Source organism: Mobula hypostoma, chromosome 9 (genome assembly GCF_963921235.1).
Source record: "Mobula hypostoma chromosome 9, sMobHyp1.1, whole genome shotgun sequence".
Classification (NCBI taxonomy): domain Eukaryota; kingdom Metazoa; phylum Chordata; class Chondrichthyes; order Myliobatiformes; family Myliobatidae; genus Mobula; species Mobula hypostoma.
The window spans coordinates 116,709,260-116,736,795 of NC_086105.1; the positions used below are offsets into that span (position 1 = coordinate 116,709,260).

Genomic DNA, 27,536 nt, shown 5'->3' on the forward strand with positions numbered 1-27,536 from the left:
TGTGTCACAGTTTCTCAAACAAGAGAAAATCTGCAGATGCTGTCACCGTTTCTATTCTTTTTAGGAATTGTCGCTTACTAGAACAGGTTCCTGCCAAACCTCGCTACTGTGCTCTACCCTTGAACTCATTACTACAGATTGGGAAGAAATGGCAATGTACAAAGCAGCCTGAGGTGGCTTTCCGAAAGGGGAAGGAAACGGTGACGTCAGACACTGTACTCACACATTATGATCCATATCGTTCAGTGAAGCTTGCCTGTAATGCCTCGCCTTATGGTATAGGTGCAGTTACGTCACATGTTATGACTGGTGGAAGTGAACGCCCCACAGCCTTTGCATCATGTGCACTTATTGCTGCTGATAAAAATTATGCATAGATTAACAGTGAGACCCTAGTAAAAGTAAAAAACAAAGAGTACACATTTGTCCCAGTCTCCTCCATGTTTTTCTTTCAATTAGTTTCATATTTTGGAGTTACAAAACAAAACAGTAATCATTTGGCATCTTATTCTTAATGTAGTTTACTATTGACAGCTCTCCATTTTAGTGCTAAGAGTTGTATATTGCCCAATCTGCAATAATTAATAGGAATATTTAATAGCAGCATTTTATCATTTCCATAACTCTGTTGTTATTAAAATATTGTTTTTCCTATTCTAGTAAGTGGTGATAAATTTTGTCTTTAGTTTCTATTAGCTAGGGTAGACTCAGAATGTTAGGCCATGAAGTTAAACTGTCTGTTAATGGTATTAACTGGGTCTTAAGTTGTTATTAGAGAATAGATGTTATTAGGACTGCTTTCAGAGAGTGTTATCTGGAAAGGAAAAAGCTATAACATTGAATTTCATGCAGTTTTAATGGACTCACTATGTGCTCAATTAAGTAGACAATGATCAGATTCTTAGATTGACTTTATTTCATGTCTTCAAGAACTGGTTATCAAAATCAGTATTATCTATAAGCTTATTAAATAAGTGAAGAAGTCCTCATTAATTTCAAAAGCTTTCTATAGAAGTCTGATTGAACTTCAGAACTTTAGGTACAAAATCTAGGCTTATTGTCCAGTGACCAGATGCTAATCTGTGGTCCTGTCTGTCATTTCAGGTAGATGTAAAAGACCCCACATCATAGACATGAAATTATTTGTAATATTGTTGTTCCTCATCCAGTTTCCTTTGTGTGGGAGCTTTCGATGTGTAAATTGACTACTTAAGTAGCACACATAAAGTGCTTGAGGAACTCAGTATCTATGGAGGGATTGCTTTAATGAAATCTTTGTCAGTATATGTCTTTGAAATTAAAGGACTTCCTTTTGCCTGGAGCCTGTGAAAGATGCAAAATAAACATGTCTTTCTATTTCTACCTGGAGGTAGATCAGTAAAAGGACAGGGATATGTAACAAATGCATATGTGATTTCTCTATTTCTATTTTCTCATCACTTCTGAAATAATTCAAAGTCCAGACTTGTGCTTCACTCTAACCCATTGCCAACAGTTTCCACTCTAAAATCACTTACAGCTGGTTTTACAACATTTTTGTTCCCTTTACCTAGAGGGCATTTTTAAAATCTTAAGTAAGTTTTATTTTTCTTGTTGGATCTTGAACAGTGGGCATTTGCAGCTATAGAGGCGGAACATACTATGTAGCAGACCGAGTCCAGTGATTCAAAGGATAACATTTGTAGCTTTTCAGGCCAATGCAAGGGGTATTTGATGCAAGCAAGACCTTCCAAATCTCCTGCAGAAGTAAACGGGAGCAGGGATTGGATCAGTACCTAAATTGTGGTCGACTTTGGCATCCCAAGTGTGGAGGGAGAGACAGCCACGTAGAGTTCAGCAAGCATTCATAATAACTGCAGCTGGTTCATTGAGAAAGGAATGGTTACAACCCTCAGGTAAGTTGTTTAAAACCAGGCAAATGGAGGTGATAATATTTTACCTTGTTCAGATCATTGACCCAGTGCTCCTTCATGGGTTCATGTATATCATAAATTGTATAATCTCACCATTCTTCCACCTCAGGCACATAGAAATAATGAATGCTTATTAAATCATTACCTAGTCAGATAGGTAAATTCAATGGGAAGAATATTGCAGGGCTAGGGGATGATCAGGGGAATGGAACTAATTGGACAGAACAGGAACAATAGGCCGAATGGGCTATGATTCTTTCAGTGACTGAGCAGTTCTTTCTCCATTACATGTTTTTGTGGCACAGAGACCAAAATAAGTATCACTTGTAATAACTGTGATTTATTCTTTGACTTTGTTAGTGCTTACAATTAATAATATACACATAATGATCGAGATGTGAAATTTTGATTAAAACTTGTAAATTATGTTTTAATGATAGATGATGGCTAGCTAAGAGCATTCGATGTATAATGGTAATAAAATGATGCCAACTACTTGATCTGGTGAAAGTTTTTGTTTCATTGTACACAGTTAAAACTGCTGAAAACTGTTTGTTGAATTCATTGTTCCTCTGGGTCATAGTTGTGCTGTTTGGTTATTGTTTTTGGCCTCTCACTTGGTAGAAGGATAATCAGAAGCTCAGTTTAATATAAAACACATTTCTATTACAGAGGAAATAATAGATATTATGGGATTAACACTATATTTGTCATGTCAGACTCATGGAGATATAAATGTAATTTATTTGCATTAATTAATTTTGATAATTAGTAGAAGTGAGAAGAAAAGTATCAAGCGTGATCCTTTCAGCCATGAATCTGAAGGAAGATGATAGTTTATTATTATCTCATTAAGTTTATTCCATTTCGCAGGACTAGTGCATCTTAGAACAGCACAGAAAGTGAACATTCAATCCATCTTGTTCATGCCAGCCCTTCAATGAAGATTTCCACTTTGTCATACAAGTCTTGTTATTAAAGTCAACATCATGTTTTTGTCATATGCACGAATACGTGTATGTATAGGTACAATGGAACTCTTATTTGCAGGAGCATCACAGGCAGTTAACATCATATAAGCAGCATTCACAAGAAAAGAAACATAAACTGAACATAAAAATATTCCAAATTTTTGCAAGGACAATACACAATTGGCAGAAAGTCCATTTTAGTGCAGTGATTGGAGTGGTCATAATGCTGGGAAACTGCAGTGATTAGTGTTTTGTCACTTGGTTCAAGAACCGTATGGCCATGCTTGGTGTTTTCCTAAAGCATTAGGAAAACACACAGCTCGAGCCACATCATCAAGTTCGCCGATGACACGACCGTGGTGGGGCTCATCAGCAAGAATGATGAGTCAGCATACAGAGAAGACATGCAGCGGCTAACGGACCTGTGCAGAGCCAACAACCTGTCTCTGAATGTGAATAAAACAAAAGAGATGGTTGTTGACTTCAGCAGAGCACGGAGCGACCACTCTCCGCTGAATATCGATGACTCTTCTGTAAAGATCGTTAAGAGCACCAAATTTCTTGGTGTTCACCTGGCGGTGAATCTCACCTTGTCTCTCAACATCAGCTCTATAGCAAAGAAGACTCAGCAGCATCTCTACTTTCTGCGAAGGCTGAGAAAAGTCCATCTCCCACCCCCCATCCTCACCACATTCTACAGAGGTTGTATTGAGAGCATTCTGAGCAGCTGTATCACTGCCTGGTTCAGAAATTGCACCATCTCGGATCGCAAAACCCTGCAGCGGATAGTGATGTCAGCTGAGAAGATCAGGGTCTCTCTTCCCGCCATTATAGACATTTACACCACACGCTGCATCTGGAAAGCAAACAGCATTATGAAGGACCCCACGCACCCCTCATACGAACTCTTCTCCCTCCTGCCATCTGGCAAAAGGCACCGAAGCATTCGGGCTATCACGACCAGACTATGTAACGGTTTCTTCCCCCAAGTCATCAGACTCCTCAATACCCAGAGCCTGGACTGGCTACAACCTACTGGACTGGATGACACCCTACTGCCCTCTACTGTGCATATTGTCTTGTTTATTATTTATTGTAATGGCTACGCTGTTTTGTGCACTTTATGCAGTCCTGGGTAGGTCTGTAGTCTAGTGTAGTTTTGTGTTGTTTTTTTACGTAGTTCAATGTAGTTTTTGTATTGTTCATGTAGCACCGTGGTCCTGAAAAATGTTGTCTCATTTTTACTATGTACTGTACCAGCAGTTATGGTTGAAATGACAATAAAAAGTGACTTGACTTGACTGAAGTATTGCAAACATTTTCCCTTTTAAGTATACATCAAAGGAAAAACTACTGACTTATAATGTGCTCTTTTTAGGGCATGGGAACTGAAAAGAAAGTTATTTCGGGCTTTAGTTGCACAAGGAAATATTGCCTGGATTTGCTGCAATGATTCTCTCACAAATTATCCATAATTTATCATTGAGAAATGTTTTCCCATTTTGTCATCGTAGGAAGATGTCTATTGCTTTGTAATTTCAGGATTTAATATCTTAGTCTACCCTTTAAATCATGTCTTACTTTTACATATTGAGTATAAATTAAACATTGCTGAATGTTTAAAAAGTACAGGAAAACAATGAAATATACTTTGATACTTAGAATCTCCTTGCATGGATTTTTTTGTTTGGTGAGAGTGTCAGGAATCTCAAAGTAAAGGAAGCAAAAGAAGTTGAAATCTGAACATTCAGGATTGATGGCTGAAGATTTGGGGAGCTGAATGACTATTTCACTTCACACGTCAGATCACTCATCCTAGTTGTTAGCATTTACCCTCTTGAGGAGGAGATTCTGGGTTCAAATCCCCTTGCAGATACTTCAGTCCATCAAACTTGGTGGAGACTCTTGTATAGTGCTGAGCGAGGTCTTGCACATTCATCTTTCAAGTTGGGGGCATCACTGGCCCATCTACTCTGAAAAGGGTGACCTGCTGGATCATTCCAGGTTTTTAAAAAATCAACCAGGTCTGGAGTCATATAGACTGTTAACAGATTTCTTGAAGGATATTAGTGAATCAGAAATACTTCATGACAGTCTGACCATTTTACTATCATAGAACCATACAGCACAGAAATAGGCCCTTCAGCAAACTTGTCCACGCCAACCAAAATGTCTAGTTGAATTAGTCCCATTTGCCCAAGTTTGACCGTAACACATCTAGGCTTTTCCCATCCGTATACCTGTCCAGATGCCTTTTAAACCCTCCAAGAAAAATGAAAGGCTATGTAGGAGAGAAGGGTTTGATTGATATTAGAAGGGGTTAAAAGGTTGGCACAACATCATGGGTCGAAGGGCCTATACTGTGTTGCAATATTTTGTTCTCTGTTTAAGTATTGTAATAAATAATAATAATAACTTTATTTATATAGCATCTTTCATACATCAAGATGGAGGCTCAAAGTGCTTTAAATAAATTGTAAAGATAAATCGTTAGCCACAAAAATATGAGGCAAAATTAAAACTCATAGGTAAAGGCTAACATTATATAGAATAAAATGTACTCAAATATACTTAGATAGATATAATCAACATCACAGGCATTAGGTAATGCTATAAGCAGGAAAAATTTACAAAGTAGGTTTTTAGAAGTGTTTTGAAATTTTCCAAAGTACTAGCCTGGCATTTCTTGGTTGGTAGAGTATTCCAGATTTTTGGTGCATAAGAGCGAAAGGCCGCATTACCAGGTTCTTATATGCTTGGTTCTAGAAACACTACACAAACCACTACTGGCTGATCTAAGATTATGATTAGGGATGTAAGGGGATGGACTCTCCAAAGTATATGGCGAAGCTAGATTATTCAGAGCCTTATATACAATTAAGAGGATTTAAAAATTGATCCTAAAGGACATGGGCAGCCAGTGTAATGATCCCAAGACAGGTGAAATGTGCTCAGATTTTCTTTTACTCTACATCTGCCTCTGACAGCTCATTCCACATACCAACCATCCTCTGTGTGAAAAGAAGTTCCTTCTTAGGGCTCTTAAATTTTTCTCCCTCACCTTACATCTATGCCATTTGATTTTAGAGTTGTGGAGAATAACAGTGGTTGCCCACATTATCTATGTCCTTTAAGGTTCTATTCATTTCAATCAGATCATCCCTCATCCTCCTTTGCTCCATGGAAAAAATTCCTAAGCTCCGGAACCTGGGCCTCAGCACACAGATCTGCAGCTTGATCTTCAACTTCCTCACAGACAGGACCCAGGCTGTAAAAATAGGGGACAAGTTCTCCTCTACAATCACTCTGAGCACCGATGCCCCACAAGGTTGTGTACTCAGCCCCCTGCTGTACTCACTGTACACCCATGATTGTGTAGCCAAGTTTCCATCAAACTCAATATATAAGTTTGCTGATGACACAACAATTGTAGGCCGTATCTTGGGTAATGATGAGTTTGAGTACAAAGAGGAAATTAAGAACCTGGTGGCATGGTGCGAAGACAATAACCTATCCTTCAACGTCAGCAAGACGAAGGAATTGGTTGTTAACTTCAGAAGGAGTAGTGGACCGCACGACCCAATTTACATCGGTGGTGCGCAAGTGGAACAGGTCAAAAGCTTTAAGTTCCTCGGGGTCAATATCACAAATGACTTGACTTGATCCAAACAAGCAGAGTTCAATGCAAAGAAGGCCCACCAGCACCTTTACTTCCTGAAGAAACTAAAGAAATTTGGCCTGTCCCCTAAAACTCTCACTAATTTTTATAGGTGCACCGTAGAAAGCATTCTTCTAGGGTGCATCACAACCTGGTATGGAAGTTGTCCTGTTCAAGACCAAAAGAAGCTGCAGAAGATCGTGAACATGGCGCAGCACATCACACAAACCAGTCTTCCGTCCGTGGACTCACTTTACACCGCATGCTGTCGGAGCAGTGCTGCCAGGATAATCAAGGACAGGACCCACCCAGCCAACACACTTTTCGTCCCTCTTCCCTCCGGGAGAAGGCTCAGGACGCGCCAGATTTGGGAACAGCTTCTTTCCAACTGTGATAAGACTGCTGAATGGATCCTGACCCGGATCTGGGCCGTACCCTCCAAATATCCGGACCTGCCTCTTGGATTTTTTGCACGACCTTTTTTTACTACATTTTTCTACTTTCTATTTATGATTCATAATTTAAATTTTTAATATTTACTAATTTTTACTATTTTTAATATTTGTAATCCAGGAGTGGGAAGCGCAGAATCAAATATCGCTGTGATGATTGTACGTTCTAGTACCAATTGTTTGGTGACAATAAAGTATAAAGTATAAAAGTCCCAGATTATCCTGCCTCTCCTTATAACTCACGTCTTCCAACTGTGGTAATATTCTTGTAAATCTTTTCTGCACCATTACCACCATAATAACATCCTTCTTATAGTGACCGGAACTGCTCAGAATGGAAATAAAAATAGTTTTTAATTTCAGATTATTTCCAGGTTTCTACAGCTTTCACGGTGTAATTTGTACTCAAATTTCTGGATTGGTAGTTCAGGCCCTGTGTAGTAACTTAAATACTGCATCAGAACTATACCTGTACCTCCCTGCTTCTATGTTAGGGAATATTCTGTATTAAAGATGGCATGTTAAAACAAAGATTCCATCTACCTTTTAATGGCCTTATGGCATCACTTCAAAGCAGCACAGAAGAATTTTCCCTGGATGCCTGGCCTGCATTTACACCTGAATAAACATTACTAAAACAACAGAACATAGGAAAGTACAGCATAGGAGCAAGTAACTATATTGCAGTTTGTGGGAGGTGGCAATACACAAACTTACTGCTAGTTTTCTGTATTAAAACAGTAAATGAAGGTCAAGCATATTTCTTCAGCTGTCCGTCTTCTGGCATGTACTTCAAGGGACAGAAAAGTGTTACAACAAAGTGCATATTTATTTGACATAAATGTATATTCTTGGTGGAAAGTCTTTTCTACTCAAACCAAGTATTGAGCGATAGAAGTTTCAGGATTGAAGTAAATAGGAGTTGTGGCTGATGTTCCAGGAACTAATACTTGTCAACTTGCAACTGGAACTTCTCCAACAGTTTTATGTTGCAGAAATAATCCTTTAGTAAATGCTGGATGCTGTGCGGAGATGAGCATGTAGAGGCCTGCTGATACTAAAGAAAAGTGTTAAACAAAGGACAAGAAGAAGAAAATTTTGCTGGTGTATGCATCTAATCAGACAGCAACCAAGCTCAGAAAAAAAAAACATTGCAGAAAGTTACCCTATAACTTGGGAGGAGTTCTTGCATTGGTTTGAATCAGCTTGTGGCATTCACTGGTAGCAATAAAGTGTTCTGAGGCAATGCAACACCACTGGAGTTTATCAGATGAATGTTTAAACAGCGTTTGGTTGTTCTCTCAGGTGAATGTGAAAAGCTTCATAGTTTAATTTTGGAGAAAAGTACTTGCCCTCAGAACATAAGATCACAGAGGAATAGAATCAGGACTAAGCGAAGGTGAAAAGCAAGGCCACTGGAATCTTTGTAGAAGACTCATGCTGTGAGATGGTAGTTAGTAATTTCTGTGTGTGTGTATATATATATATACACACACAGATAGTTGTAAGAATACATTAAAACACCAACTACATATCTTGTGGAGTAAAGCTATAATAAAATCATGAGTGCATAATATCACCACATTATGACATTTGACATATTTGTCTTGTTTTTTTTTCTACAAAATGGATTTCTTTTATCAAATCCTTGACGGTGTAAACTCGAGGTACAGCCCTCTTGGTTATGACAGCCTTGGTTAGAAACATAATAAAGACCAGCCTACACAATGAAGGCTTAATGTGTGGAAGAGATGGTGAATAGGTGATTAGAAGTATGGGTGTCTAATTACATGCTAAGCCTGTCTCAGTGCATAGCACTCTCACTATAGAACCAAAGGTTTGGGGATTCAAGTCTGTCTTCATTGCTTAGTAGAAATCCTAAGTACATTGTCTAAATAGAAATCCAGCACAAGAATGAATGGGTGCTTCTTTTTCCTTTTGATAAGACATTACATCATGGCCATATCCGCATTCTGAAGTTGAAATACATTAGTTTGAAGGAGACAAGGGGAAAGGAGGGAAGGATACAGGATTAAAAGGGAATGGAAGGGAATGGAAGAGAAGGGAGGATAATGGAAAGAAAGGAAATAGAGTGAGGAAGGGGACAAATTAGGTAAAAGAATCAGGGAAACAGGAGGAAGGGGGAAAGTGAATAGAATTAAAAGAGATAGAAGTGGAAGGGAAAGACTGGTGTGGTATAGTATGGAAGGGAGGTAAGTATAGGGAAGAGATGGGTGTGGAAATGGGAGCAGATGAGCTGTTCAGCATTGAACTCGTTATATATTCTGTGCCTCTTTCTTTTCTTGATTTTTCGGTCTCTATCTTGACTAGCCAGCAGCTCAGACTTCTGCAGCTAAGTTGACAACCATCTCCTCATCTACTGTACTCTCTGTACAGTGTCCATTCCATTGGCCCAGCTTCCTTTGCTGCATTTAATTGGTACTGATGAAGGCATCAACTACAGCACTGCGTCTGAAATCTCTTCCTTTTCCTTCAATATTGAGTTACCATGCATGGTTAATAGAGCTTACAATACTGTCTGTTCCATTCCAGCACTTCCCCTCTCACTCAGTCTTCTCACATCCACAAGCAAAGACAGGAATCCTTTAACTCCCATCTTCCACCCCACCATCTCTACATCCAATAGATCATATATTGTAGGTTCTTCCAGTATCAGACTTACCTTCCACTCTAAAGCGACTGGGCCCTCTGCAGCTCCCTGATTGCCATCCCACTCTCCACCAACACCCATTTCCCTTCTGTGCACCTAGTTGCTATCATTTTAATTCTCAATTTTACTGACATTCTAACTTCATGTGTTTGGGCTGATACATCAATGGCAAATTTAAGTTTGAGAAACAACATCTCATCTTCCAACTAAGCACATCACGATTAAATATTTCAGATAATGCATTAAAATGTTCAGATAAGCGTGAGGTGATGCATTCTAGAAAGTCAAACCTGTATAGGGTTTGTACAATGAATGGTAAGGTATTTGGAGTGGAATGGAAACGAGGGACCTAGGCACAGATCATTTAAAGCTGCATCATAGACAGGGTGTGGAAAAGGTACAGTATTTAGCATGCTGGCCTACATCAGTCAAAGTACTGAGTATTGAAGATAGGATATTACGTTGCAATTGTAGAAGTCATTCTTGATTTTGCACTCCGAGTACTGTGTACAGTTTTGGTCACCTGGTTATAGGAAAGATGTGGTTAAAATGGAAATAGTGCAGAAAAGATTTGCAAGCAAGCTGCCAGAGCAAAAGGGCCTAATTTATAGGGAGATGTTGGCCAGCCTAGGTCTTTATTCCTTGGAGTGTAAGAGAATGCGAGGCAGCTTCTTAAACTTAAGAGAAGCAGAGAAAAAGTGGATGATAACAGTCTATGTATTCCAGGTTAGAGGGGTCCACAACTAGCAGATGTAGGTTTATGATGAAAGGGGAAAGATTCAAATGTGAGCTGAGGGGTGACTGTTTCATGTAGAGAATGGTTAATATGTGGAATAAGCTGCTCGGGTGGTGACCAAGAAGAGCAGGATGAATTGCCTCAGTGGTATTATCTGCATGTGATGTTTTTTTCAAATGCATTTACTGGGACAAAGAAACCCTCTGGGGACAGAGATCCTGGATATCCAAAATTAAAGCTGTGAGGGCTGACTATCAGTACACAGATACCCCAAATATTGATTGATCAGTTATACTTGTGACCATGTTTGCTAAGTGACAAAATCAGTCAGGTCTACAAACTTCTTTGAACTCAGTCACAATGATGCAAATAACTTAGCCAGCGTTGTGTGGTTTGATGCAGGCCTATTAGCACAACCCCATTGTCATACATTTGGCTGATGCAGACAAGAATTTTTCACGATCACTTCACTTTTTAAACCATATCTTTTCTGAAACCAGTCACCTGTGCTCTATTGACAGGGTTATTCATGTACAAAGCTGTCCTTTTAATCAGACTGATTACTGCTCTCTATTACATTAATACTGAAGGCAGATTCTTATTTACCAGAAGAAGCAGAGCAAGGAATATTGGTTAGAAGTTTAACTTTGTCATGAACAGCTCTGACCTTTTGGAAAGGTTATACTGCTGTGCTAGAAAGTGGAGGCTAGCAGTAAGCCTCTTAGGCCCTGGAACATGAATATCCATCACATTATAAACTTGGTGATGACATCACTGTTGTTGGTAAAATCTCAAATGCTAACAAGGAGGTGTGTAGGGGTGGTATACATGGCCAGTTGATTTATGTTTCAAGAACAACCTTTCACTCTAATTAGCAAGGCCAAGGAATCGATTGTGTAACTCAGGAAGAGGGACGTCAGGAGAACATGCACCTCAAGTGGTGGAAAGGGTGAGCAGCTTCAAGTCCTAGGGGTCAGCATCTTGGAAAACCTATCCCCGGCACAACATGATGATGTGATCACATAAAGGCACATCAGCAGCTTTATTTTGTAGGGAGTTTGAGGAGATTTGCTGTAACATCAAAGACTCCTGAAAATTTCTATAGATGTACGTTGGAAAGCATTCTGACAGGTCACTTCACAGCCTGGTATAGAGGCTCCAAGGTATAGGATTGCAAGAGGCTGCAAAGGCTTGTAGACTCAGCCAGTTCCAACACAGGCACAACTCTCTCCACTATCAAGGATGTCTTCAAGAGGCAGTGCCTGAAGAAGCTGGCGTCAGTCATTAAAGATTGTCAACATCTGGGACATGCCCTACCATCAGGAAAGAGGTACTGGAGCCTGAGTACCCAAACTCATTGATTTAGAACAGCTTCTTCCCCTCCACCAGAAAATTTTTGGATGCTCCACGAACCCATGAAAACTACCTCTTTATTCCTTATTTTAGCACAAGTTATATAATTCATAATTTATAGTAATTTTCTGTCTTTGCATTTTACTGCTGCTGCTAAAGCACAAGCTTCATGTCATATAAGAGAGTGATAATAAACCTGATTCTGATTGAAACAATATCATTTAAAAAGTGAACAGCGGGCAAAGGTACTGCCAAAAGAGGCAATTACGACTAGTTGGATGTCACTGAGTTTGGCATAGATTGGTTGGGCCAAAGGGTCAGTAACTATGATGTATTGCTCTATGATTCTTTGACTTTATAATCAGCCTCAATTTTATTTTTCTGACTCCACAGATACTGTCTGACCTGCTGACTATTTTACAGCCTTCTTTTTTTTTTAAATTTTGGATTTCCCGCAACTGCTGAGTTTAATAGTAGAAGAAACTGAAACAGTAAAAAAGAAGGTCATTTGATCCTTTGTGTCTGCTCTTTCATTCAATAAAATCAGGTAGGATCCCAAATTTTTGTATCTCACTGTTCTAGTCTTATTTTTCTTTTCTTCTGTCCATTTCATTTTCTTCCAATACCATTTCTTTCAGACAAATCAGATATTGATTGATAAGCGTTCACCCTCTTTCAGTCTGCCCCACTACGACTTGTATCCTTCAATCACTCTTCAAAGTTTCAAAGGTACAATTTAATGTCAGAGAAATGTATTCAATATACATCCTGAAATGCTTTTTCTTCACAACCATCCACCAAAACAGAGGAGTGCCCCAAAGCATGAATGACAGTTAAATGTTAGAACCCCAAAGTACCCCCCAGCTCCCCCCTCCCATGCATAAGTAGCAGCGAGCAACAATTCCCCCTCCCTGCACTAGCGAAAAGAAAAGCATCGACACCACCACCGAGCACTCAAGCGTGAGCAAAACAATAGCAAAGACACAGACTTGCAGTTACCCCAAAGACTTCGCATTTTATTCGGTACTTAACATGCCGCAGGTTCCCTCTCTCCCTAATAAGGGAGGAAGAGGTGTCTCCATTTTCCCAGCGAGCAGAGAGACATAACAGACAACTCAAACATGAGGAATGGGATGTGGAATTAAAATGTGTGACCACTGGGAGATCCTGCTTTCTCTGGCAGATCTCCCAGTGGCCACACATTTTAATTCCACATCCCATTCCCATTCTGATATGTCTATCCACGGCCTCCTCTGCTGTAAAGATGAAGCCACACTCAGGTTGGAGGAACAGCACCTTATATTCCATCTGGGTAGCCTCCAACCTGATGGCATGAACATTGACTTCTCTAACTTCCGCTAATACCCCACCTCCCCCTTGTACCCCATCCGTTATTTATTTATAAACACACATTCTTTCTCTCTCTCTCCTTTTTCTCCCTCTGTCCCTCTGACGATACCCCTTGCCCATCCCCTGGGATTTCCCCCCCCTCCCCCTTTTCCTTCTCCCTGGGCCTCCTGTCCCATGGTTCTCTCATATCCCTTTTGCCAATCATCTGTCCAGCTCTTGGCTCCATCCCTCCCCTTCCTGTCTTCTCCTACCATTTTGGATCTCCCCCTCCCCCTCCCTTTCCAATCTCTTGCTAGCTCTTCCTTCAGTCAGTCCTGACGAAGGTTCTCGGCCCGAAATGTCGACTGTACCTCTTCCTAGAGATGCTGCCTGGCCTGCTGCGTTCACCAGCAACTTTGATTTGTGTTGCTTAGCAAATAACTCACTGGTTTACGATGTTAGCATTCTGTTACATTGCTTTTTTCGAGCTCTGTGCCTGAAGATCGCAAAGACACCAGGTCTCCAGGCACACAGCAGATATCCCGACTTCCCCGATGACACACGGGTCTTCTGTCGTGACACCGACCCTCGTTCTGCCCGTCTCCAGAGCCCCGAGATCCTGGGCTTCCAAATTCAAGCCGGACTTTTAGGCTGAGCCTTTGGCGTGCCAAACAATGGCCAGTTATGGAACCCCGACAGCAGGTCCCATTCCCGCAAAGAACCGTCGTCAGCATGTAACTCTAGGTCTGGGTCTTCAAAAGAACCCTGAAAGCCAAAAATAGAGATATTAAAGATGGAAATAGAGCTGTTTAAGGAGCTGCAAGCAAAGGAGTCTGCCTTCAGTTAGCCTTGGACTCCACTCTTTCAAAGTCATTCCCTTTTTACCTTCCTCTTCTGTGCAACTTGAAGCATGAACAATTTCTAATTTTTCTTAATGCTGATGAATGGCCATCTACCTTCAACATTAACTCTGTTTCCTTCTCCATCTTTGAGTGTTTTCAGAAAACGTTGTTTTAATTTCAGAGTTTCAGCAGCTGTAGTTTTTTTTACATTTTATTTCATCAAAAACTTGTCCCACCAAACACTTTTCACTGGAAGTCATTTTACTTCCCCATTCAAGATATCTGCATGATTTCCTGGCCTTCATTTATGCTTTTGAGGACTTGAAATAATTTATGCTGTGAAAAAGGATTTGTAAGGATTTTTTCCAAACATTTACTCATTCTATGCTCACTAAATTTGATTTAGTGCACTAAATCTTAGAAGACAATTTTTTTTTACATTAAGTAGGAAGATTATGTCAGCAGTTAAATGCAGAGTTAAATGCGAATCTAATCCAACAACAAATGTGCTTGCATTAGGGCAAATTTCACAGAGCAGGTCTGACTGCATAGATTTGCAGATGACATGATGATTGCAGTTGTTGATTGCGTGGCTAGAGGGAGATATTGATATGCTGGTAAAATTGTCTGAGAAATGGCAGATGTAGTTTAATCTGGATAAACATGACACGATGCAGTTTAGGGGCACCACTGAGGCTAGGATATACAATGGATAGCAGGGTCCTAGGAAGCATTGAAGAATAGAGGAATCTTTTGTTAAAATCCAAAGATCCTAGAATGTGACAGTGCAGGTGGATTATGTGGTTAAGAAGGCATATAGCATACAGGCCTTTATTAGTCTGGACTTTGAAAATAAGAGCAGAGAGACTATGTTCCAGCTTTATAAACATTGGTCCGATCTAGGGTAGAGTACTTCTGTACAGCTCATATTATCATGCAACGGTAAAGATGTGATAGCACTGGAGAATGTGCTGAGGATGTTTAGCAGGATTTTGCCTGGGATAGAGTATTTTGTTTAGATTATGAGGACACGCAGTCCTCTTTTATTGTCATTTAGTAATGCATGCATTAAGAAATGATACAATATTTCTCCGGTGTGATATCGCAGAAACACAGGACAGACCAAGACTGAAAAACTAACAGAAACCTCATAATTATAACATATATTTACAACAGTGCAACAATACCATAACTTGATGAAGAACAGGCCATGGTCACAGTAAAAAAGTTCAAAGTCTCTCGAAAGTCCCACATCTCACGCAGACGGGAGAAGGAAGAAAACTTTCCCTGCCATGCCCGACCACAGTCCGACTCTGAGTCGTCCGAAAACTTCCAGCTCTGATCAGCCCTCCGACACCGAGTACTGAGCACCATCTCTGCCGAACGCTTCAACCTCAGCCTCAGACGCAGCAGCAGGCAAAGCCGGGGATTTTGGGGCCGTCCCTCCGGAAATTCTCGATCGCACAGCAGCAGCGGCAGCAAACCGGGCATTTCAGAAATTTCTCCAGATGTTCCTCTGCTTCTCACGTCTGTCTCCATCAAAGCAGAATTGTGCACGGCGTCCTACTTACAGATACGATATCCTTTCACCGGAGAGCTGCGTGCGCTGTGTTGTGCTGCCATCTTCTCCTCCCACCTTTTTTAGATGTGAGGAGAGGCTGTGTCTCTTTTTCCTGCTGGAGAAGAGGAAGATAAGAGAGGTATCTAAAATAATGAAGGGTATAGATAAGGTAGACTTCAGGAAACTATTCCCCATATCAAGGTGAATAAAATTAGAGGGTACAAACTTAGGTTAAGGGGTAAGAGATTTAGAGGGGAAATTTCTTCACCCAGGTAGAGTGTTGAGTACCTAGAATCTATTGCTTGGAAGAGTAATGGAAGCAATGTTATTGAGAGCATTTGAGAAGAATATACTTGTACCACAAGAAAACAAATCTCAGGGTTGTATATAGTGGCATATCTATTTTATTCACCCTGATATGGGGAATAGTTTCCTGAAGTCTGCCTTATCTATACCCTTCATTATTTTAGATACCTCTCTTATCTTCCTCTACTCCAGCAAGAAAAAGAGTCACAGCATCTTCTCACATCTAAAATACTCCATCTTAGGAAAAATCCTGCTAATTATCCTCAGCACACTCTCCAGTGCTATCACATCTTTCCCATAGCATGATCATCTGAGCTGTACACAAGTACTCTAGCCTATGTCAGACCAATGTTCATATTTATTTATTTAGAAATACGGCAATAACAGGCCCTCCTGGCCCAACGAGCCACATTGCCCAGCAACCCATCTATTTAACCCCAATTCTAACCACAGGACAATTTACAATGACCAATTAACCAACCAATTGGCACGTCTTTGGATTGTGGGAGGAAACCGGAGCATCTGGAGAAAACCCATGTGCTCACAGAAAGGATGTACAAACCTCTTACAGAAGACGCTGGAATTGAACTCTGAACTCTGATGCCCAGAGCTATTACAGTCTTTTGCTAACCACTACTCTACCATGGCACCAGAATCTTTCCAATCTTCTGAATAATTTGGTGGAATCTAGTCTGGTACTAGGTGTATAAACACAAAACAGCTTCCTAATGAAACATTAATTCTGTTTGATTTTTGTGAAACATTCACACCTCACAGCCACTAAGTATCTTGGGGCTGACCACATTATACTTCACCTTTCTGAAATATTGCTGATTATCCAAAGTTTCATTAACTTTTCTGGTTGGCTGATGGTATTGACATTTCCAATCTTGCCTTCTCTTTCACATTCTAATTGCTGATTGTAGCTGAAATTGCATTAGCTAATACTTAGGAGCTGATTCCAACTTGTTTTTTGTTGCTGCAGGAGCTCAGAGATTTTTTTCCCCAGTTAGGCAGATAGAGTCGGGGGAAGGGTGATATGATTGATGTAGGAACTGACTATTCACAGTTCTTCTGCTGTCACAGAACATGAGGGCATATTAATTTGCAGATGCTGGAATCAGGAGCAACAAAAAAAGTTCTGCTGGGGAAACTCAGTAGATGAAGCTGCATCAGTCATAGGGGAAGGGTGGAGAGGAGAAATTGTTGATGTTTCATATTGAAACCCTGCATCAGGTTTGTGGGGAAATATGGGAGCTCTTGGTGGATTTCCAGTTTATTTCTTTGCATGCTGAAAGCTGATTTGCTTCTGTACTGCAATAAATTGATGTTGGTTGCTCTTAAAGCAGTTTGGGATGATCTGCGAAAACGAATGATGACTTCTTGCCAGCCAGATAAAACTTCAACAAATACAACATCTTCCTTCAAGCAAGACTATTGGACTGATTTTCCCTTAATGCCCATTGACTTCATAGAGTCACTGAGTCATAGAGAAATGCATTACAGAAACAGGTCCATTGGCTCTTCTAGTCTATGCTGAGCCATTTAAACAACTGCCTAGTCTCATCAACCTACACTTGTATCATAGCCCTCCATCCCCCTGCCATCCATGTATCTATCAAAACTTATCTTAAATATTGAGATGGAGCGTGTACTATTTACACTGGCAGCTCTTTCCACACTCTCACAATGCTCTGAGTGAAGAAGTTTTCTCTCATGTTCCCCTTAAACTTTTCACCTTTCACCCTTAACCCATGATCTCTAGATGTAATTCCACTCAACCTCAGTGGAAAAAGCCTGCTTGCATTTACCATATCTATACCCCTCATAATTTTGTATGCCACTATCAAATCTCCTCTCAATCTTCTGGAAAGAAAGTCCTAACCTATTTCATCTTTCCTTATAACTCAGGTTCTTCAGTTCCGGCAATATCTGTGTAAACTTTCTCTGTACTCTTTAAAACTTACTTACATCTTTCCTGTAGATAGATGACCAAAACTGCATGCAATCCTCCAAATTATACGTCTTACACAAATTCAATATGGCATCCCATCTCCTGCACTCAGTACTTTGATTTATGAATGCCAATGTGCCAAATCATTCATTATGACCCTATCTATCTCTGATGCCACTTTCAATGAATTATGGACCTCTATCCCCAAATCTTTTTATACTACTGTGCTCCACAGTGCCCTACTGTTCTCTGTGTTGGACCTACCCTGGCTGGTCCTACCAAAGTACAATACTTTGCACTTGTCGACATTAAATTCCATCTGCCATTTTTCAACCCATTTTTCCAGCTGGTCCAGATCCCACTGCAAGCTCTGATATTCTTCCTTGCTGTCCATTACACCACCAATCTAGGTGTCAACACCAAATTTGCTGATCCAGTAAACCACATTATAATCCAGGTCATTGATTTAGACGACAAACAGCAATGGACCCAGCAATGTTCCAGTCTCTGTGACACTCCACTAGTCCCAGCATCCAGTCAGAGAGGAAACCATCTATTACTACTCTCTGGCTTCTCCCACAAAGCCAACGTCTGATCCAATTGACTACCTCATCTTGAATGCCAAGTAACCGAATGTCCTTGACACATCTCCTATGCGGGACCTTGTCAAATGCCACGCTAAAGTCCATATAAACAACATCCACTGCTTTTGCTCCATCAACTCTTCTGATAACTTCCTCAAAAAACTATAAGATTGGTTCGACACGACCTACCATGCACAAAGCCATACTGACTATCCCTAATCAGTACATGTCTATGCAAATTCTCAGATTTCTGGTCCCTTAGAATATCTTCCAATAACTTTCCCACTACTGACGTCAGCCTTACTGGGCTATAATTTCCTGCTTTATTTTAGAGCATTTCTTAAACAGCGGAATCACATTAATAATAATAATAATAATGATAATAAATATTTTATTGATCCCGAGTGGGAAATTCTTTCATTACAGCAGCAACATTTAAAAACACATTTAGCAGTGTTCAGACTTAACTTATAATAAAGTACATAATAATAATAATATACACAATAATAATTTGCCAACATGCAATAATTTGTAATGATGTGCAATAGTAATGTATCTATCTTCCAATCACTTTGTACTTCACCTGTTGCTAAGGATGATTTAAATATCTCTGCTATAGCAATTCCTCCACTTGTCTCTGTAGGGTCTGACAGAACATCTTGTTATGCCCGAGGGATTTACCTCCCCTAATTTGCCTCAAGACAGCAAATGCCTCCTCCTCTGCAATCTCTATAGGGTCCATGTTCTCGCTGCTGCTTTCCCTCACTTCTATGGACGCTGATCCATTTCCCAAGTAAATACAGATGCAAAAGATCCATTTAAGATCTCCCCCATCTCTTCTGTCTCCACACATAGACTACATCTCTGATCTTCTAGAGACGACTCTGATCTTCATTTAGGGTTAGAGTTAGTCCCTGATGCCAAACCTGGTCAAATACTGCCTTGATGTTAAAGACAATCATTTCCCTCTCACTTCGGAAATCCAGGTTTGTTTGGACCAAAACTGTGGGTGAGATCTGGAGCCAGTTATTGCTGATGAATCCCAAACTGGGCATTGATGGGCAGTTTGTAGGTGGATAAGTGTTGCTGGACTATTCTCAACCACTCTTCCTTTACTTTGCTGATAACTGAGAGAAGGCTTACTGTGCAGTTTGTAGCTGGGTTGAATTCGTCCTGCTTTATGTGATAGGATGTACCTGAACAATCTTCCATCCGCTACCTTCAAGATGATTAGTCTGAATAAAATGGATATTGGATTGCACAGTGTCTACCACTTTCTAAGCCATCATAATACCATAAGACACAGGAGGAGGATTAGGCCACATGGCCTATCAGGTTTGCTCCACCAATACATCATGGCTGACTTATTATCCCTCTCAACCCCATTCTCCTGCCTTTTTGTCAGTAAACTTTGACACCCTGGCTAATCAACAGCCTATCAAACTATACTTTAAATATACTCGATGACTTGGCTTCCACAGTTAACCGTGGCAATGAATTCCACTGGGTGAAGAAATTCCTTCTCATCTGTGTCCTAAATGGATGTCTTTCTTTTGTAAGGCTGAGCCCTCTGCTCTTAGACTCACCCACTAGAGGAAACATTCTCTCCACATTCACTCTATGTACAGTAGGCTTTTGAGTATACAGAAGGTTTCAATAAGATCCCCCCACATTCTTCTAAACTCCATTGAGTATAGGCCCAGAGCCATCAAACAGTCTTCAAGCATTAAGACTTTCATTCCTGGAATAATTTTTGAAAAATTCCTCTGTACCCTCTTCAATGTAGCACATTGTTTCCTAGTTAAGGGGACCAAAAACACTCACAATACTCCAAGTGCAGTCTAACCAATGCATTACATCCTTGCTTTCATATTTTAGTCCTTCTTTACTACCATCTTAACATACAAGTTAACCATTAGGGAATCCTCCACAAGGACTCCCAAGTCCCTTTACACCTCTGATTTTTGAATTTTCTCTCCATTTTGAAGGAATAGTGTACACCTTTATTCCTTCTACTAAAGTACATGACTATACACTTCCCTACACTATATTCCATCTGCCACTTCTTTGCCCATTCTTTTCCTCCTTCTCAGTCTTTCTGCAGACTCTCTGCTTCCCCAACACTACCTGCCACTCCACCTTTCTTTGTATCATCTGTAAACTCGGTGACAAAGCCATCAATTCTGTTATCCAAAATGTTGACCTATAACGTGAAAAGAAGCGGTTCCAATACTGACACTTGCATAACACCACTAGTCACTGATCTGCAGTATGTAGCCCATTGAGGCTGTTCACTCATTCAATTAAATCATGAATCTTCTCCATCCCATCTTTATTCAGCTACCTTTTTGAAGGTTTCACTGTCCAAAAAGCCCTAAGTTCAAAAGGAGATTTTAAGCCCTCTCTGATATAGCTATATAAGAATACCCTCACTATAGTGAGGTTATACTGAATGAATCTAGTCTTCAAAGTCTACAGTACTTCCCTGTCTATTCTCTATGGCAAGATCTATTTTCTTAAATTTCTTAAATGCATTTATTTTAATGATAGGAGCATTATAAGAAAGGTGGATGAGCTTAAAGCATGGTTTGATACCTGGAAGTATGATGTGGTAGCTATTCGTGAAACATGGTTACAGGAGGGGTGTGATTGGCAATTAAATATTCCTGGATGTAATTGCTTCAGGTGTGATAGAATTGGAGGGACAAGAGGGGGAGTTGTTGCATTGCTTGTCAGAGAAAATATTACAGCGGTGCTCTGGCAGGGTAGATTAGAGGGCTCATCTAGGGAGGTTATTTGGGTGGAATTGAGGAATGGGAAAGGTGTAGTAACACTTATGGGGGTGTATTATAGTGGCTTAAAATTTGGTTGAAAAAGGCACCTTAAAAGAAGGAAAGAACAATAGTGAGATTTTGGAAGGGGATTTCTAGAGCCTTGACATCAAAGGCAGAATGATAAGAGTCAGGACCGAAATGGAAGGGCATCGAGATTGTGGAGCGAGAGGAGCTCATGATGAGAAACTAGAGGTGATGGATACTCACTAGAGCACTGTTGATATGGCTGACTTTTGTTTTGAAGACAGTGAGTTGACAGGGCATAATGTTAATAATGCAAAAAAATGACATCCATTTTATAAACATGATTGATAATGTCATTATCTAATATGAGGTCTGACATTGAACACATTAACAAAGAGTTATTTAGAATGTGTGCTATGTTTTATGATTTTATTTTTACAAGGTAATATTTTACAAGGTATGTTGCTGAATAGTCAACATACGCCATCCCTTTCTTTTTGTGAAATAAAATGGAACACTTATCCTCCTGATATTAGTTTGTGGTCTTTCAAAAAGGAATTCACATTTTGGCATTTAAAGGAAAGTGTCCATAAATCTCCTTGCTTGTAAATGGCAAAAGCTGAAAAGAGCATTTGGCCCGAGGGTATGAGAGTCAATCAATGGGCAGAGACTATAAATGTGGCTTTTTAAACTGAGCTCTGAGTGGATTGTAAAGTGGGATAATTTTCACCATGCTATTGAGCACATGCAATAATTCAAACCCATTGCAATCGCTTTGTGTTACTTATTGTATGTCCTTCAAGTTCTGACTATTTTGCAACTTTGTTTCACCAGCAATGCATATTTTCTCCGAATCAATTCCTTCAATAATAACCAAGCCTGTGCTTGCACAGTTGCTACTCAAGAGTTTTCAGCTCTCAAAATGTTTGCTGGTAATCTGACACAGACTGGCCTTATACAAAGATCAAAAGAAAGTCTTCTGTTGAATCCCTTTGAAATCATGGCCCCAATGATCAAAGTTCAAAGTAAATTTATTATCGAACTGCTTATATGTCACCTTGAGATTCATTTTCTTGAAGTCATTTACAGGAAAATAAAGAAGTGCAATAGAGATTATGAAAAGCTATAAATCATAAAGATTGACCAACATCCAATGTACAAAAGAGGCCAATAATAAACAAAAAAATAAGTAAGTAATACTGAGAACATGAGTTGTAGCGTCCTTGTTAGTGAGTCTATAGGCACATTATTGGTGCATTACAAATAATCAGATACATTTTGAAACTTAAGTCATTGCTGCAATGTAGGCAATGCGGCAATTTGCATGTATCAAGCTCCCTCAAGTCAGTAGTTAATTAGTGTTCAGTAATGTTGATTGGGAGATAAATATTGATCAGAACTGCCAGGTCTATTCTGCTCTTTTTTTTCAAAATAGTGCAATGGGATCTTCTTGAGAACAGATGGGGCAGTATTTTTGTATCTCATCTTGAAGCACACCTTCAGCTCAAACTTTGAGCTCAGGCCTTCAGAATGGTGGTTGACCTCCCAACTATCTGATCCTGAGGCAGCAATGCTGCCAAATTAGCCTGAGATTTCAATCACAACCAAGATTTAGCATAAATACTACTCAGGTATTTAGGGGGTGGCATCCGTTAGTCTTGCGAGACCGTGGATCTGCGCCTGGAAAGTCTTCACTCTCCAGGGCACAGGCCTGGGCAAGGTTGTATGGAAGACCAGCAGTTGCCCATGCTGCAAGTCTCCCCTCTCCATGACACCAATATTGTCCAAGGGAAGGGCATTAGGACCCATACAGCTTGGCACCAGTGTCGTTGCAGAGCAATGTGTGATTAAGTGCCTTGCTCAAGGACACAACATGTTCCCTCGGCTGCAGCTCAAACTCATGACCTTCAGGTAGTTAGTCCAATGCCTTAACCACTTGGCCACGTGCCCACACTAGCGGGTGGCACAGTAAGGTAAAATGTGGTATGGTGGCATCAGCACTGGACTTCAAGGTGAATGGTTCCAGGATTGAATCTGGCCGGTTCCTTGCACGCTTTCCATCCGTGCTGGGGTGAGGATTGTGCCAGCCACTCAGCCTGAGAAAAACAGAGAAATGCGAAAGAAAAGGCAAGGTTGCCATCTGATTTACCACAAGGTGTGGAAAGGGACAACAACAGTAGTGTAAAGGTTAGCATAATGCTAATACAGCTCCTGCAACACGGGTTTGATTCCCGCCGCCATCCGTAAGGATTTTGTATGCTCTCCCCATGACTGTGCGGTCTTCCTCTGGTGCTCTGGTTTCCTCCCAAGTTCCAAAGATGTTCGGGTTAGTAGGTTACATGGATATAACTGGGTGGTGTGGGCTCATGGGACTGGAAGGGTCTGTTACTGAGCTGAATCACTGGATTAAAAAAAATATTTAATAGATACAAAGGTGCTTTAGTTTTTCATCAGAAAAACCCTTGCTACAAAGAAGTAAACCAAGTGCCCTTTGATAGACCTTTGAATCTTTTACAGTAAGGTGTTAAATGCTTGTTTTGTTCACAATTGAGATTCCTTTTTATTTATGGCTGTGGATGTGTATAATCTAAATATTTTATCCATTTAATTAAGGTGGGACGTTGGGATCACCAGAATGGCAGACATTTATTAATAATCACTTGATTGTTTATCTCTTGTTTGAGGAGGCGATTGGGTCATCTAAATCTACATACTGAAAGTACTCACATGGTGCTGTGGATATCCAGGGAAAATGCTTGTGCACTGAAAGGAAATTCCATTCTCTAGATTGGAGCAGCCTTGCTGTCTTTGGTAGAACTACATATTCACTCCATTTCAGTGTTTACAACCAGCCAGCCCTGCACACGTAATATTGATTACAAAATATGCTGATTCTTCTGTTGCCTTGCCTTTCCACAATGGTTAGTGTGTATAGGGACACTTTATTACTTGACTGGATGATTCTTACCCATCAGACAGACAGCATATTACTTAGCATTTTTTTTGCTTTAAAACTAGTGTTAAAAGTGTTAAATGAAAGGAAGGAAGGTTTTGTTAAAAAATCTATGATATTTCCCCAAGTGTAGATTGTATCAACTAATATTTTTAGGCTGGTGACTCTATCCAGATTTACTAATGCACAGTGCAATTATTGACTTTTTTTTCTATACTCTTAAGCGTGCAGCTCAAACTGCTTTTGAAGGATGAAGGCTCACATTACTCTGATTATTGCCTTGCTGAGTTCTGTCAGTTTATCGAAAAGAATTCATTCTAAAAAGCAGAGGGCCCCATATTCATGTGTGCGATGTTGTGGACCATTGGAGAAGCCTGCTTATCCATATGGATTATCACAAATTCATGGCGCTATAAGTGACCATCATACCTACCGCCTGCCCGAAATCAAGCCAAAGATAGACATTACAATACTGAAAGGTGAGATTTATAACTTTCTCCTAAATTCCTCGTTTCACCTCTGGTACTAAATGTGGAATGATCCCTTTGATGTCAGTATGACTCATTGGTAGCATTTTACATCTGAACAGGAGGCTGAAGGCTCCAAGCTCCACTGCTGAGCATGTGATCCAGGTTGCTTGTCTACTACAACGCTGAGGAATCTGATGCGTATAATTCAAAATTCAGATTCACAGTGGCCTGGCATATATATATATACCATAATCATCTGCATGGAAAATTGATATTCTATTGATGATTAACCTTGTGCCTGTGGAATTTGCTGAAAACAAACTGGCTGTTTTGTACATGGCATCAGTGACCACACTTCAAAAATACTTTATATATTGTTTTTCACATCCTTATTTGGACCTCATCTAGGTTGTTCAGTTAAGGATGTAAAAGGCACAATATTAATGTAAGGTTGTCTTTCATTAATACACTTAAGAAGGAGCTATGTACACATCAGAAAATAGGAGCAAGAGTGGGATACCAGGCTTTTCAAACTTGTCCTAACATTAAATATGATCATGGATGATTTACACTGGTCTCAACCCGGCTTCTGTACCAGTTCCCCATAACCCTTAATTCTTCAATCATTCGAATATTTATTGATCTCCACAGTAAATATATCTAATGACCTGACCACCCACCACCATCAGTGACAGAGAATTCCTGAGACTCACTGCCCTCTGAGAGAAGAAATTTCTCAGCACCTTGGCTTTAAATGATGGCCTCCTATCCTGTAGTTAGGTCTCCTTGTTTGCGACTCTCACTAATGAAAAAATCTGACATTTACCCTTCACACTTGAATAATGCCACCCCTCAAGGAATGTAGTCCCAAACAGTGCCCTCTCAATGAGACAACCTCTTATCCTGTGAATTCACTTGGTAAATCTATGGGCATGAGCAGAGTAAGAGCTTATGCTGATTCAATGATGTAATAAAGTGAATATGACCACAGAATATACCAAGCAGCACACACAAACTGCTGGAGGAACTCAGTGAGCCAGGCAGCAACTATGGATAAGAGAATACACCTGCTGTCTTGTGTGGCCTGCCTTATGCCTCAAATTCTGTAGAATTGCATGCAAAGTTAAGCCCTCTCCATGCTAAAATACTAACAATAAAACATTATCTTTTATTCTGTAGGTTCGAAAGGAGAGCAGGGAGAGAAGGGATTGCCAGGAAAAACAGGCAAGGAGGGACCCAAAGGTTCCACTGGCATTATTGGTCCCAAAGGGAACAAAGGTCTGCCAGGAACTCCAGGGAACAGCTGCAAACTGTATTATGCGGCATTTTCGGTCGGCCGAAGGAAGTGGATGGAGAGTGAGGAGCTTCAGGCACAGCTGACCTTTGACACTGAGTTTGTGAATCTCTATCAGCACTTCAGTATGTTCACAGGAAGGTTCTACTGTTATGTCCCAGGTGTCTACTACTTCAATCTCAATGTGCACACCTGGAACTTCAAGGAGACTTATCTCCACCTAATGCACAACTCGGAGGAGGTGGTGGTCCTGTACGCCCAGCCTAGTGACCGCAGCATCATGCAGAGTCAGAGTGTCATGCTGGAACTGCAGCGGAAAGACGAGGTGTGGGTCAGGCTGTACCGAAACAACAGGGAAAGTGCTGTTTACAGCGATGAGACTGATGTCTACATCACATTCAATGGCTACTTAGTCAAGCCAACAGAGTTTGAATAAGGGGAGGAGCTGTTCAGAACCTCAGGTCACTTTCATCATTCAGATTAGATTATGGATAGAATGGTTAAATTATGAGGACGTTGCATGAATTTAGAATCAGAATCAGCTTTATTATCACTGACATCTGTCATGAAATTTATTCTGTGGCAGCAATATAGTGCAGGACATGAAATTACTATAAATTACAGAATAAATAAATAGTGCGTAAGACAAATAACGAGGTAGTGTTCAGATGTTCAAGGACCATTCAGAAATCTGGTGGAGGACATTTGCTGTTCTTAAAACACTGAGAGTGGCTCCCCAGGCTCCTGTACCTCCTTCCTGATGATAGTAACACAAAGAGGACATGTCCTAGATGGTGAGGGTGTTTAATGCTGCCTCTTGAAGGTGTCTCTGATGGCAGGAAGGTTTATGCCCATGATGGAGCTGGCTAAGTCTAGAATGCTCTTGATCTAATCTTCCAAAGGCCTCTTGGTCTAACGTTCCAAAGACCTCTTACTTTAAGAATCATTCCTTTAGATTGGAAAACTGCTTGTAACTCAGCAACTTGAAAAAGATGGGAGAAAGAAATCAGTGATTCCACAATCAAGGAAAAGAAATACTAAGAAAAGAGTGACTGAACACCTGATTGGAGCTGATCAGGGAAAGTCAGCATGAACTTGTAAAAAGCAAGTCATGTCTGAAGAACCCGATAGTATTTCATTTGGAACAATGATTTAAAAAGTGCCTATGGATATAATTTTTATAGATTTCCAGAAGGTATTTGATGAAATCCTGCAGAAGACACCAGGAGGTAAAAATGAAATTGAAGGCAAATTATCGAGCTGGCTAAGAATTTGATGTGTGGTTGGGGATGGAGGATAACAGGCAGTCATATTGGCAGATTGGTATTAAGATGTACTGCAAGGAACTTTGGTGTATTGAATTCCACAACTAGTCACTATCCTTATAGGGTAGGATAGAAAGCTACAGACTCATGTTTACTGATGGCATGATGGCAAGTATTAAAACTGAAAAGATATATATATATATATATAGTTAAAACAAAAGGACAAAAGGCAAATCTGTGGCAAATGGACACCTATATGTAAAAGGAGAAAAAGAACAGAATACATTTTTAACATTGGAAAATGATCCACTTATAAGGACTATTAAAATATTATGGACAAGTACAGAAAACAATGAGAAATGTTAATGGAATCCTGATCTTTAATGCTGAGGACTAAATTTTAAGAGGGTGGAAATTATGTCACAT

General features: G+C 40.2%; 1 protein-coding gene and 1 long non-coding RNA gene across 2 annotated transcripts; both read left to right on the forward strand.

The window, feature by feature from the left end:
* The first annotated feature begins 1,872 nt into the window (after positions 1 to 1,872).
* Positions 1,873 to 24,433, forward strand: LOC134351370 (uncharacterized). Its single transcript, XR_010019138.1, has 3 exons — positions 1,873 to 1,895; positions 12,148 to 12,301; positions 24,306 to 24,433. It is a non-coding gene; the product is annotated as an uncharacterized LOC134351370 (long non-coding RNA).
* LOC134352273 (complement C1q tumor necrosis factor-related protein 1-like) lies at positions 24,434 to 27,515 on the forward strand (the record flags this gene model as incomplete). Its single annotated transcript, XM_063059563.1, has 2 exons — positions 24,434 to 24,560; positions 25,731 to 27,515. Coding segments are annotated over 2 exons (678 nt in total), but the record flags the coding sequence as incomplete, so codon positions are not given.
* Between the last annotated feature and the right edge of the window lie 21 nt (positions 27,516 to 27,536).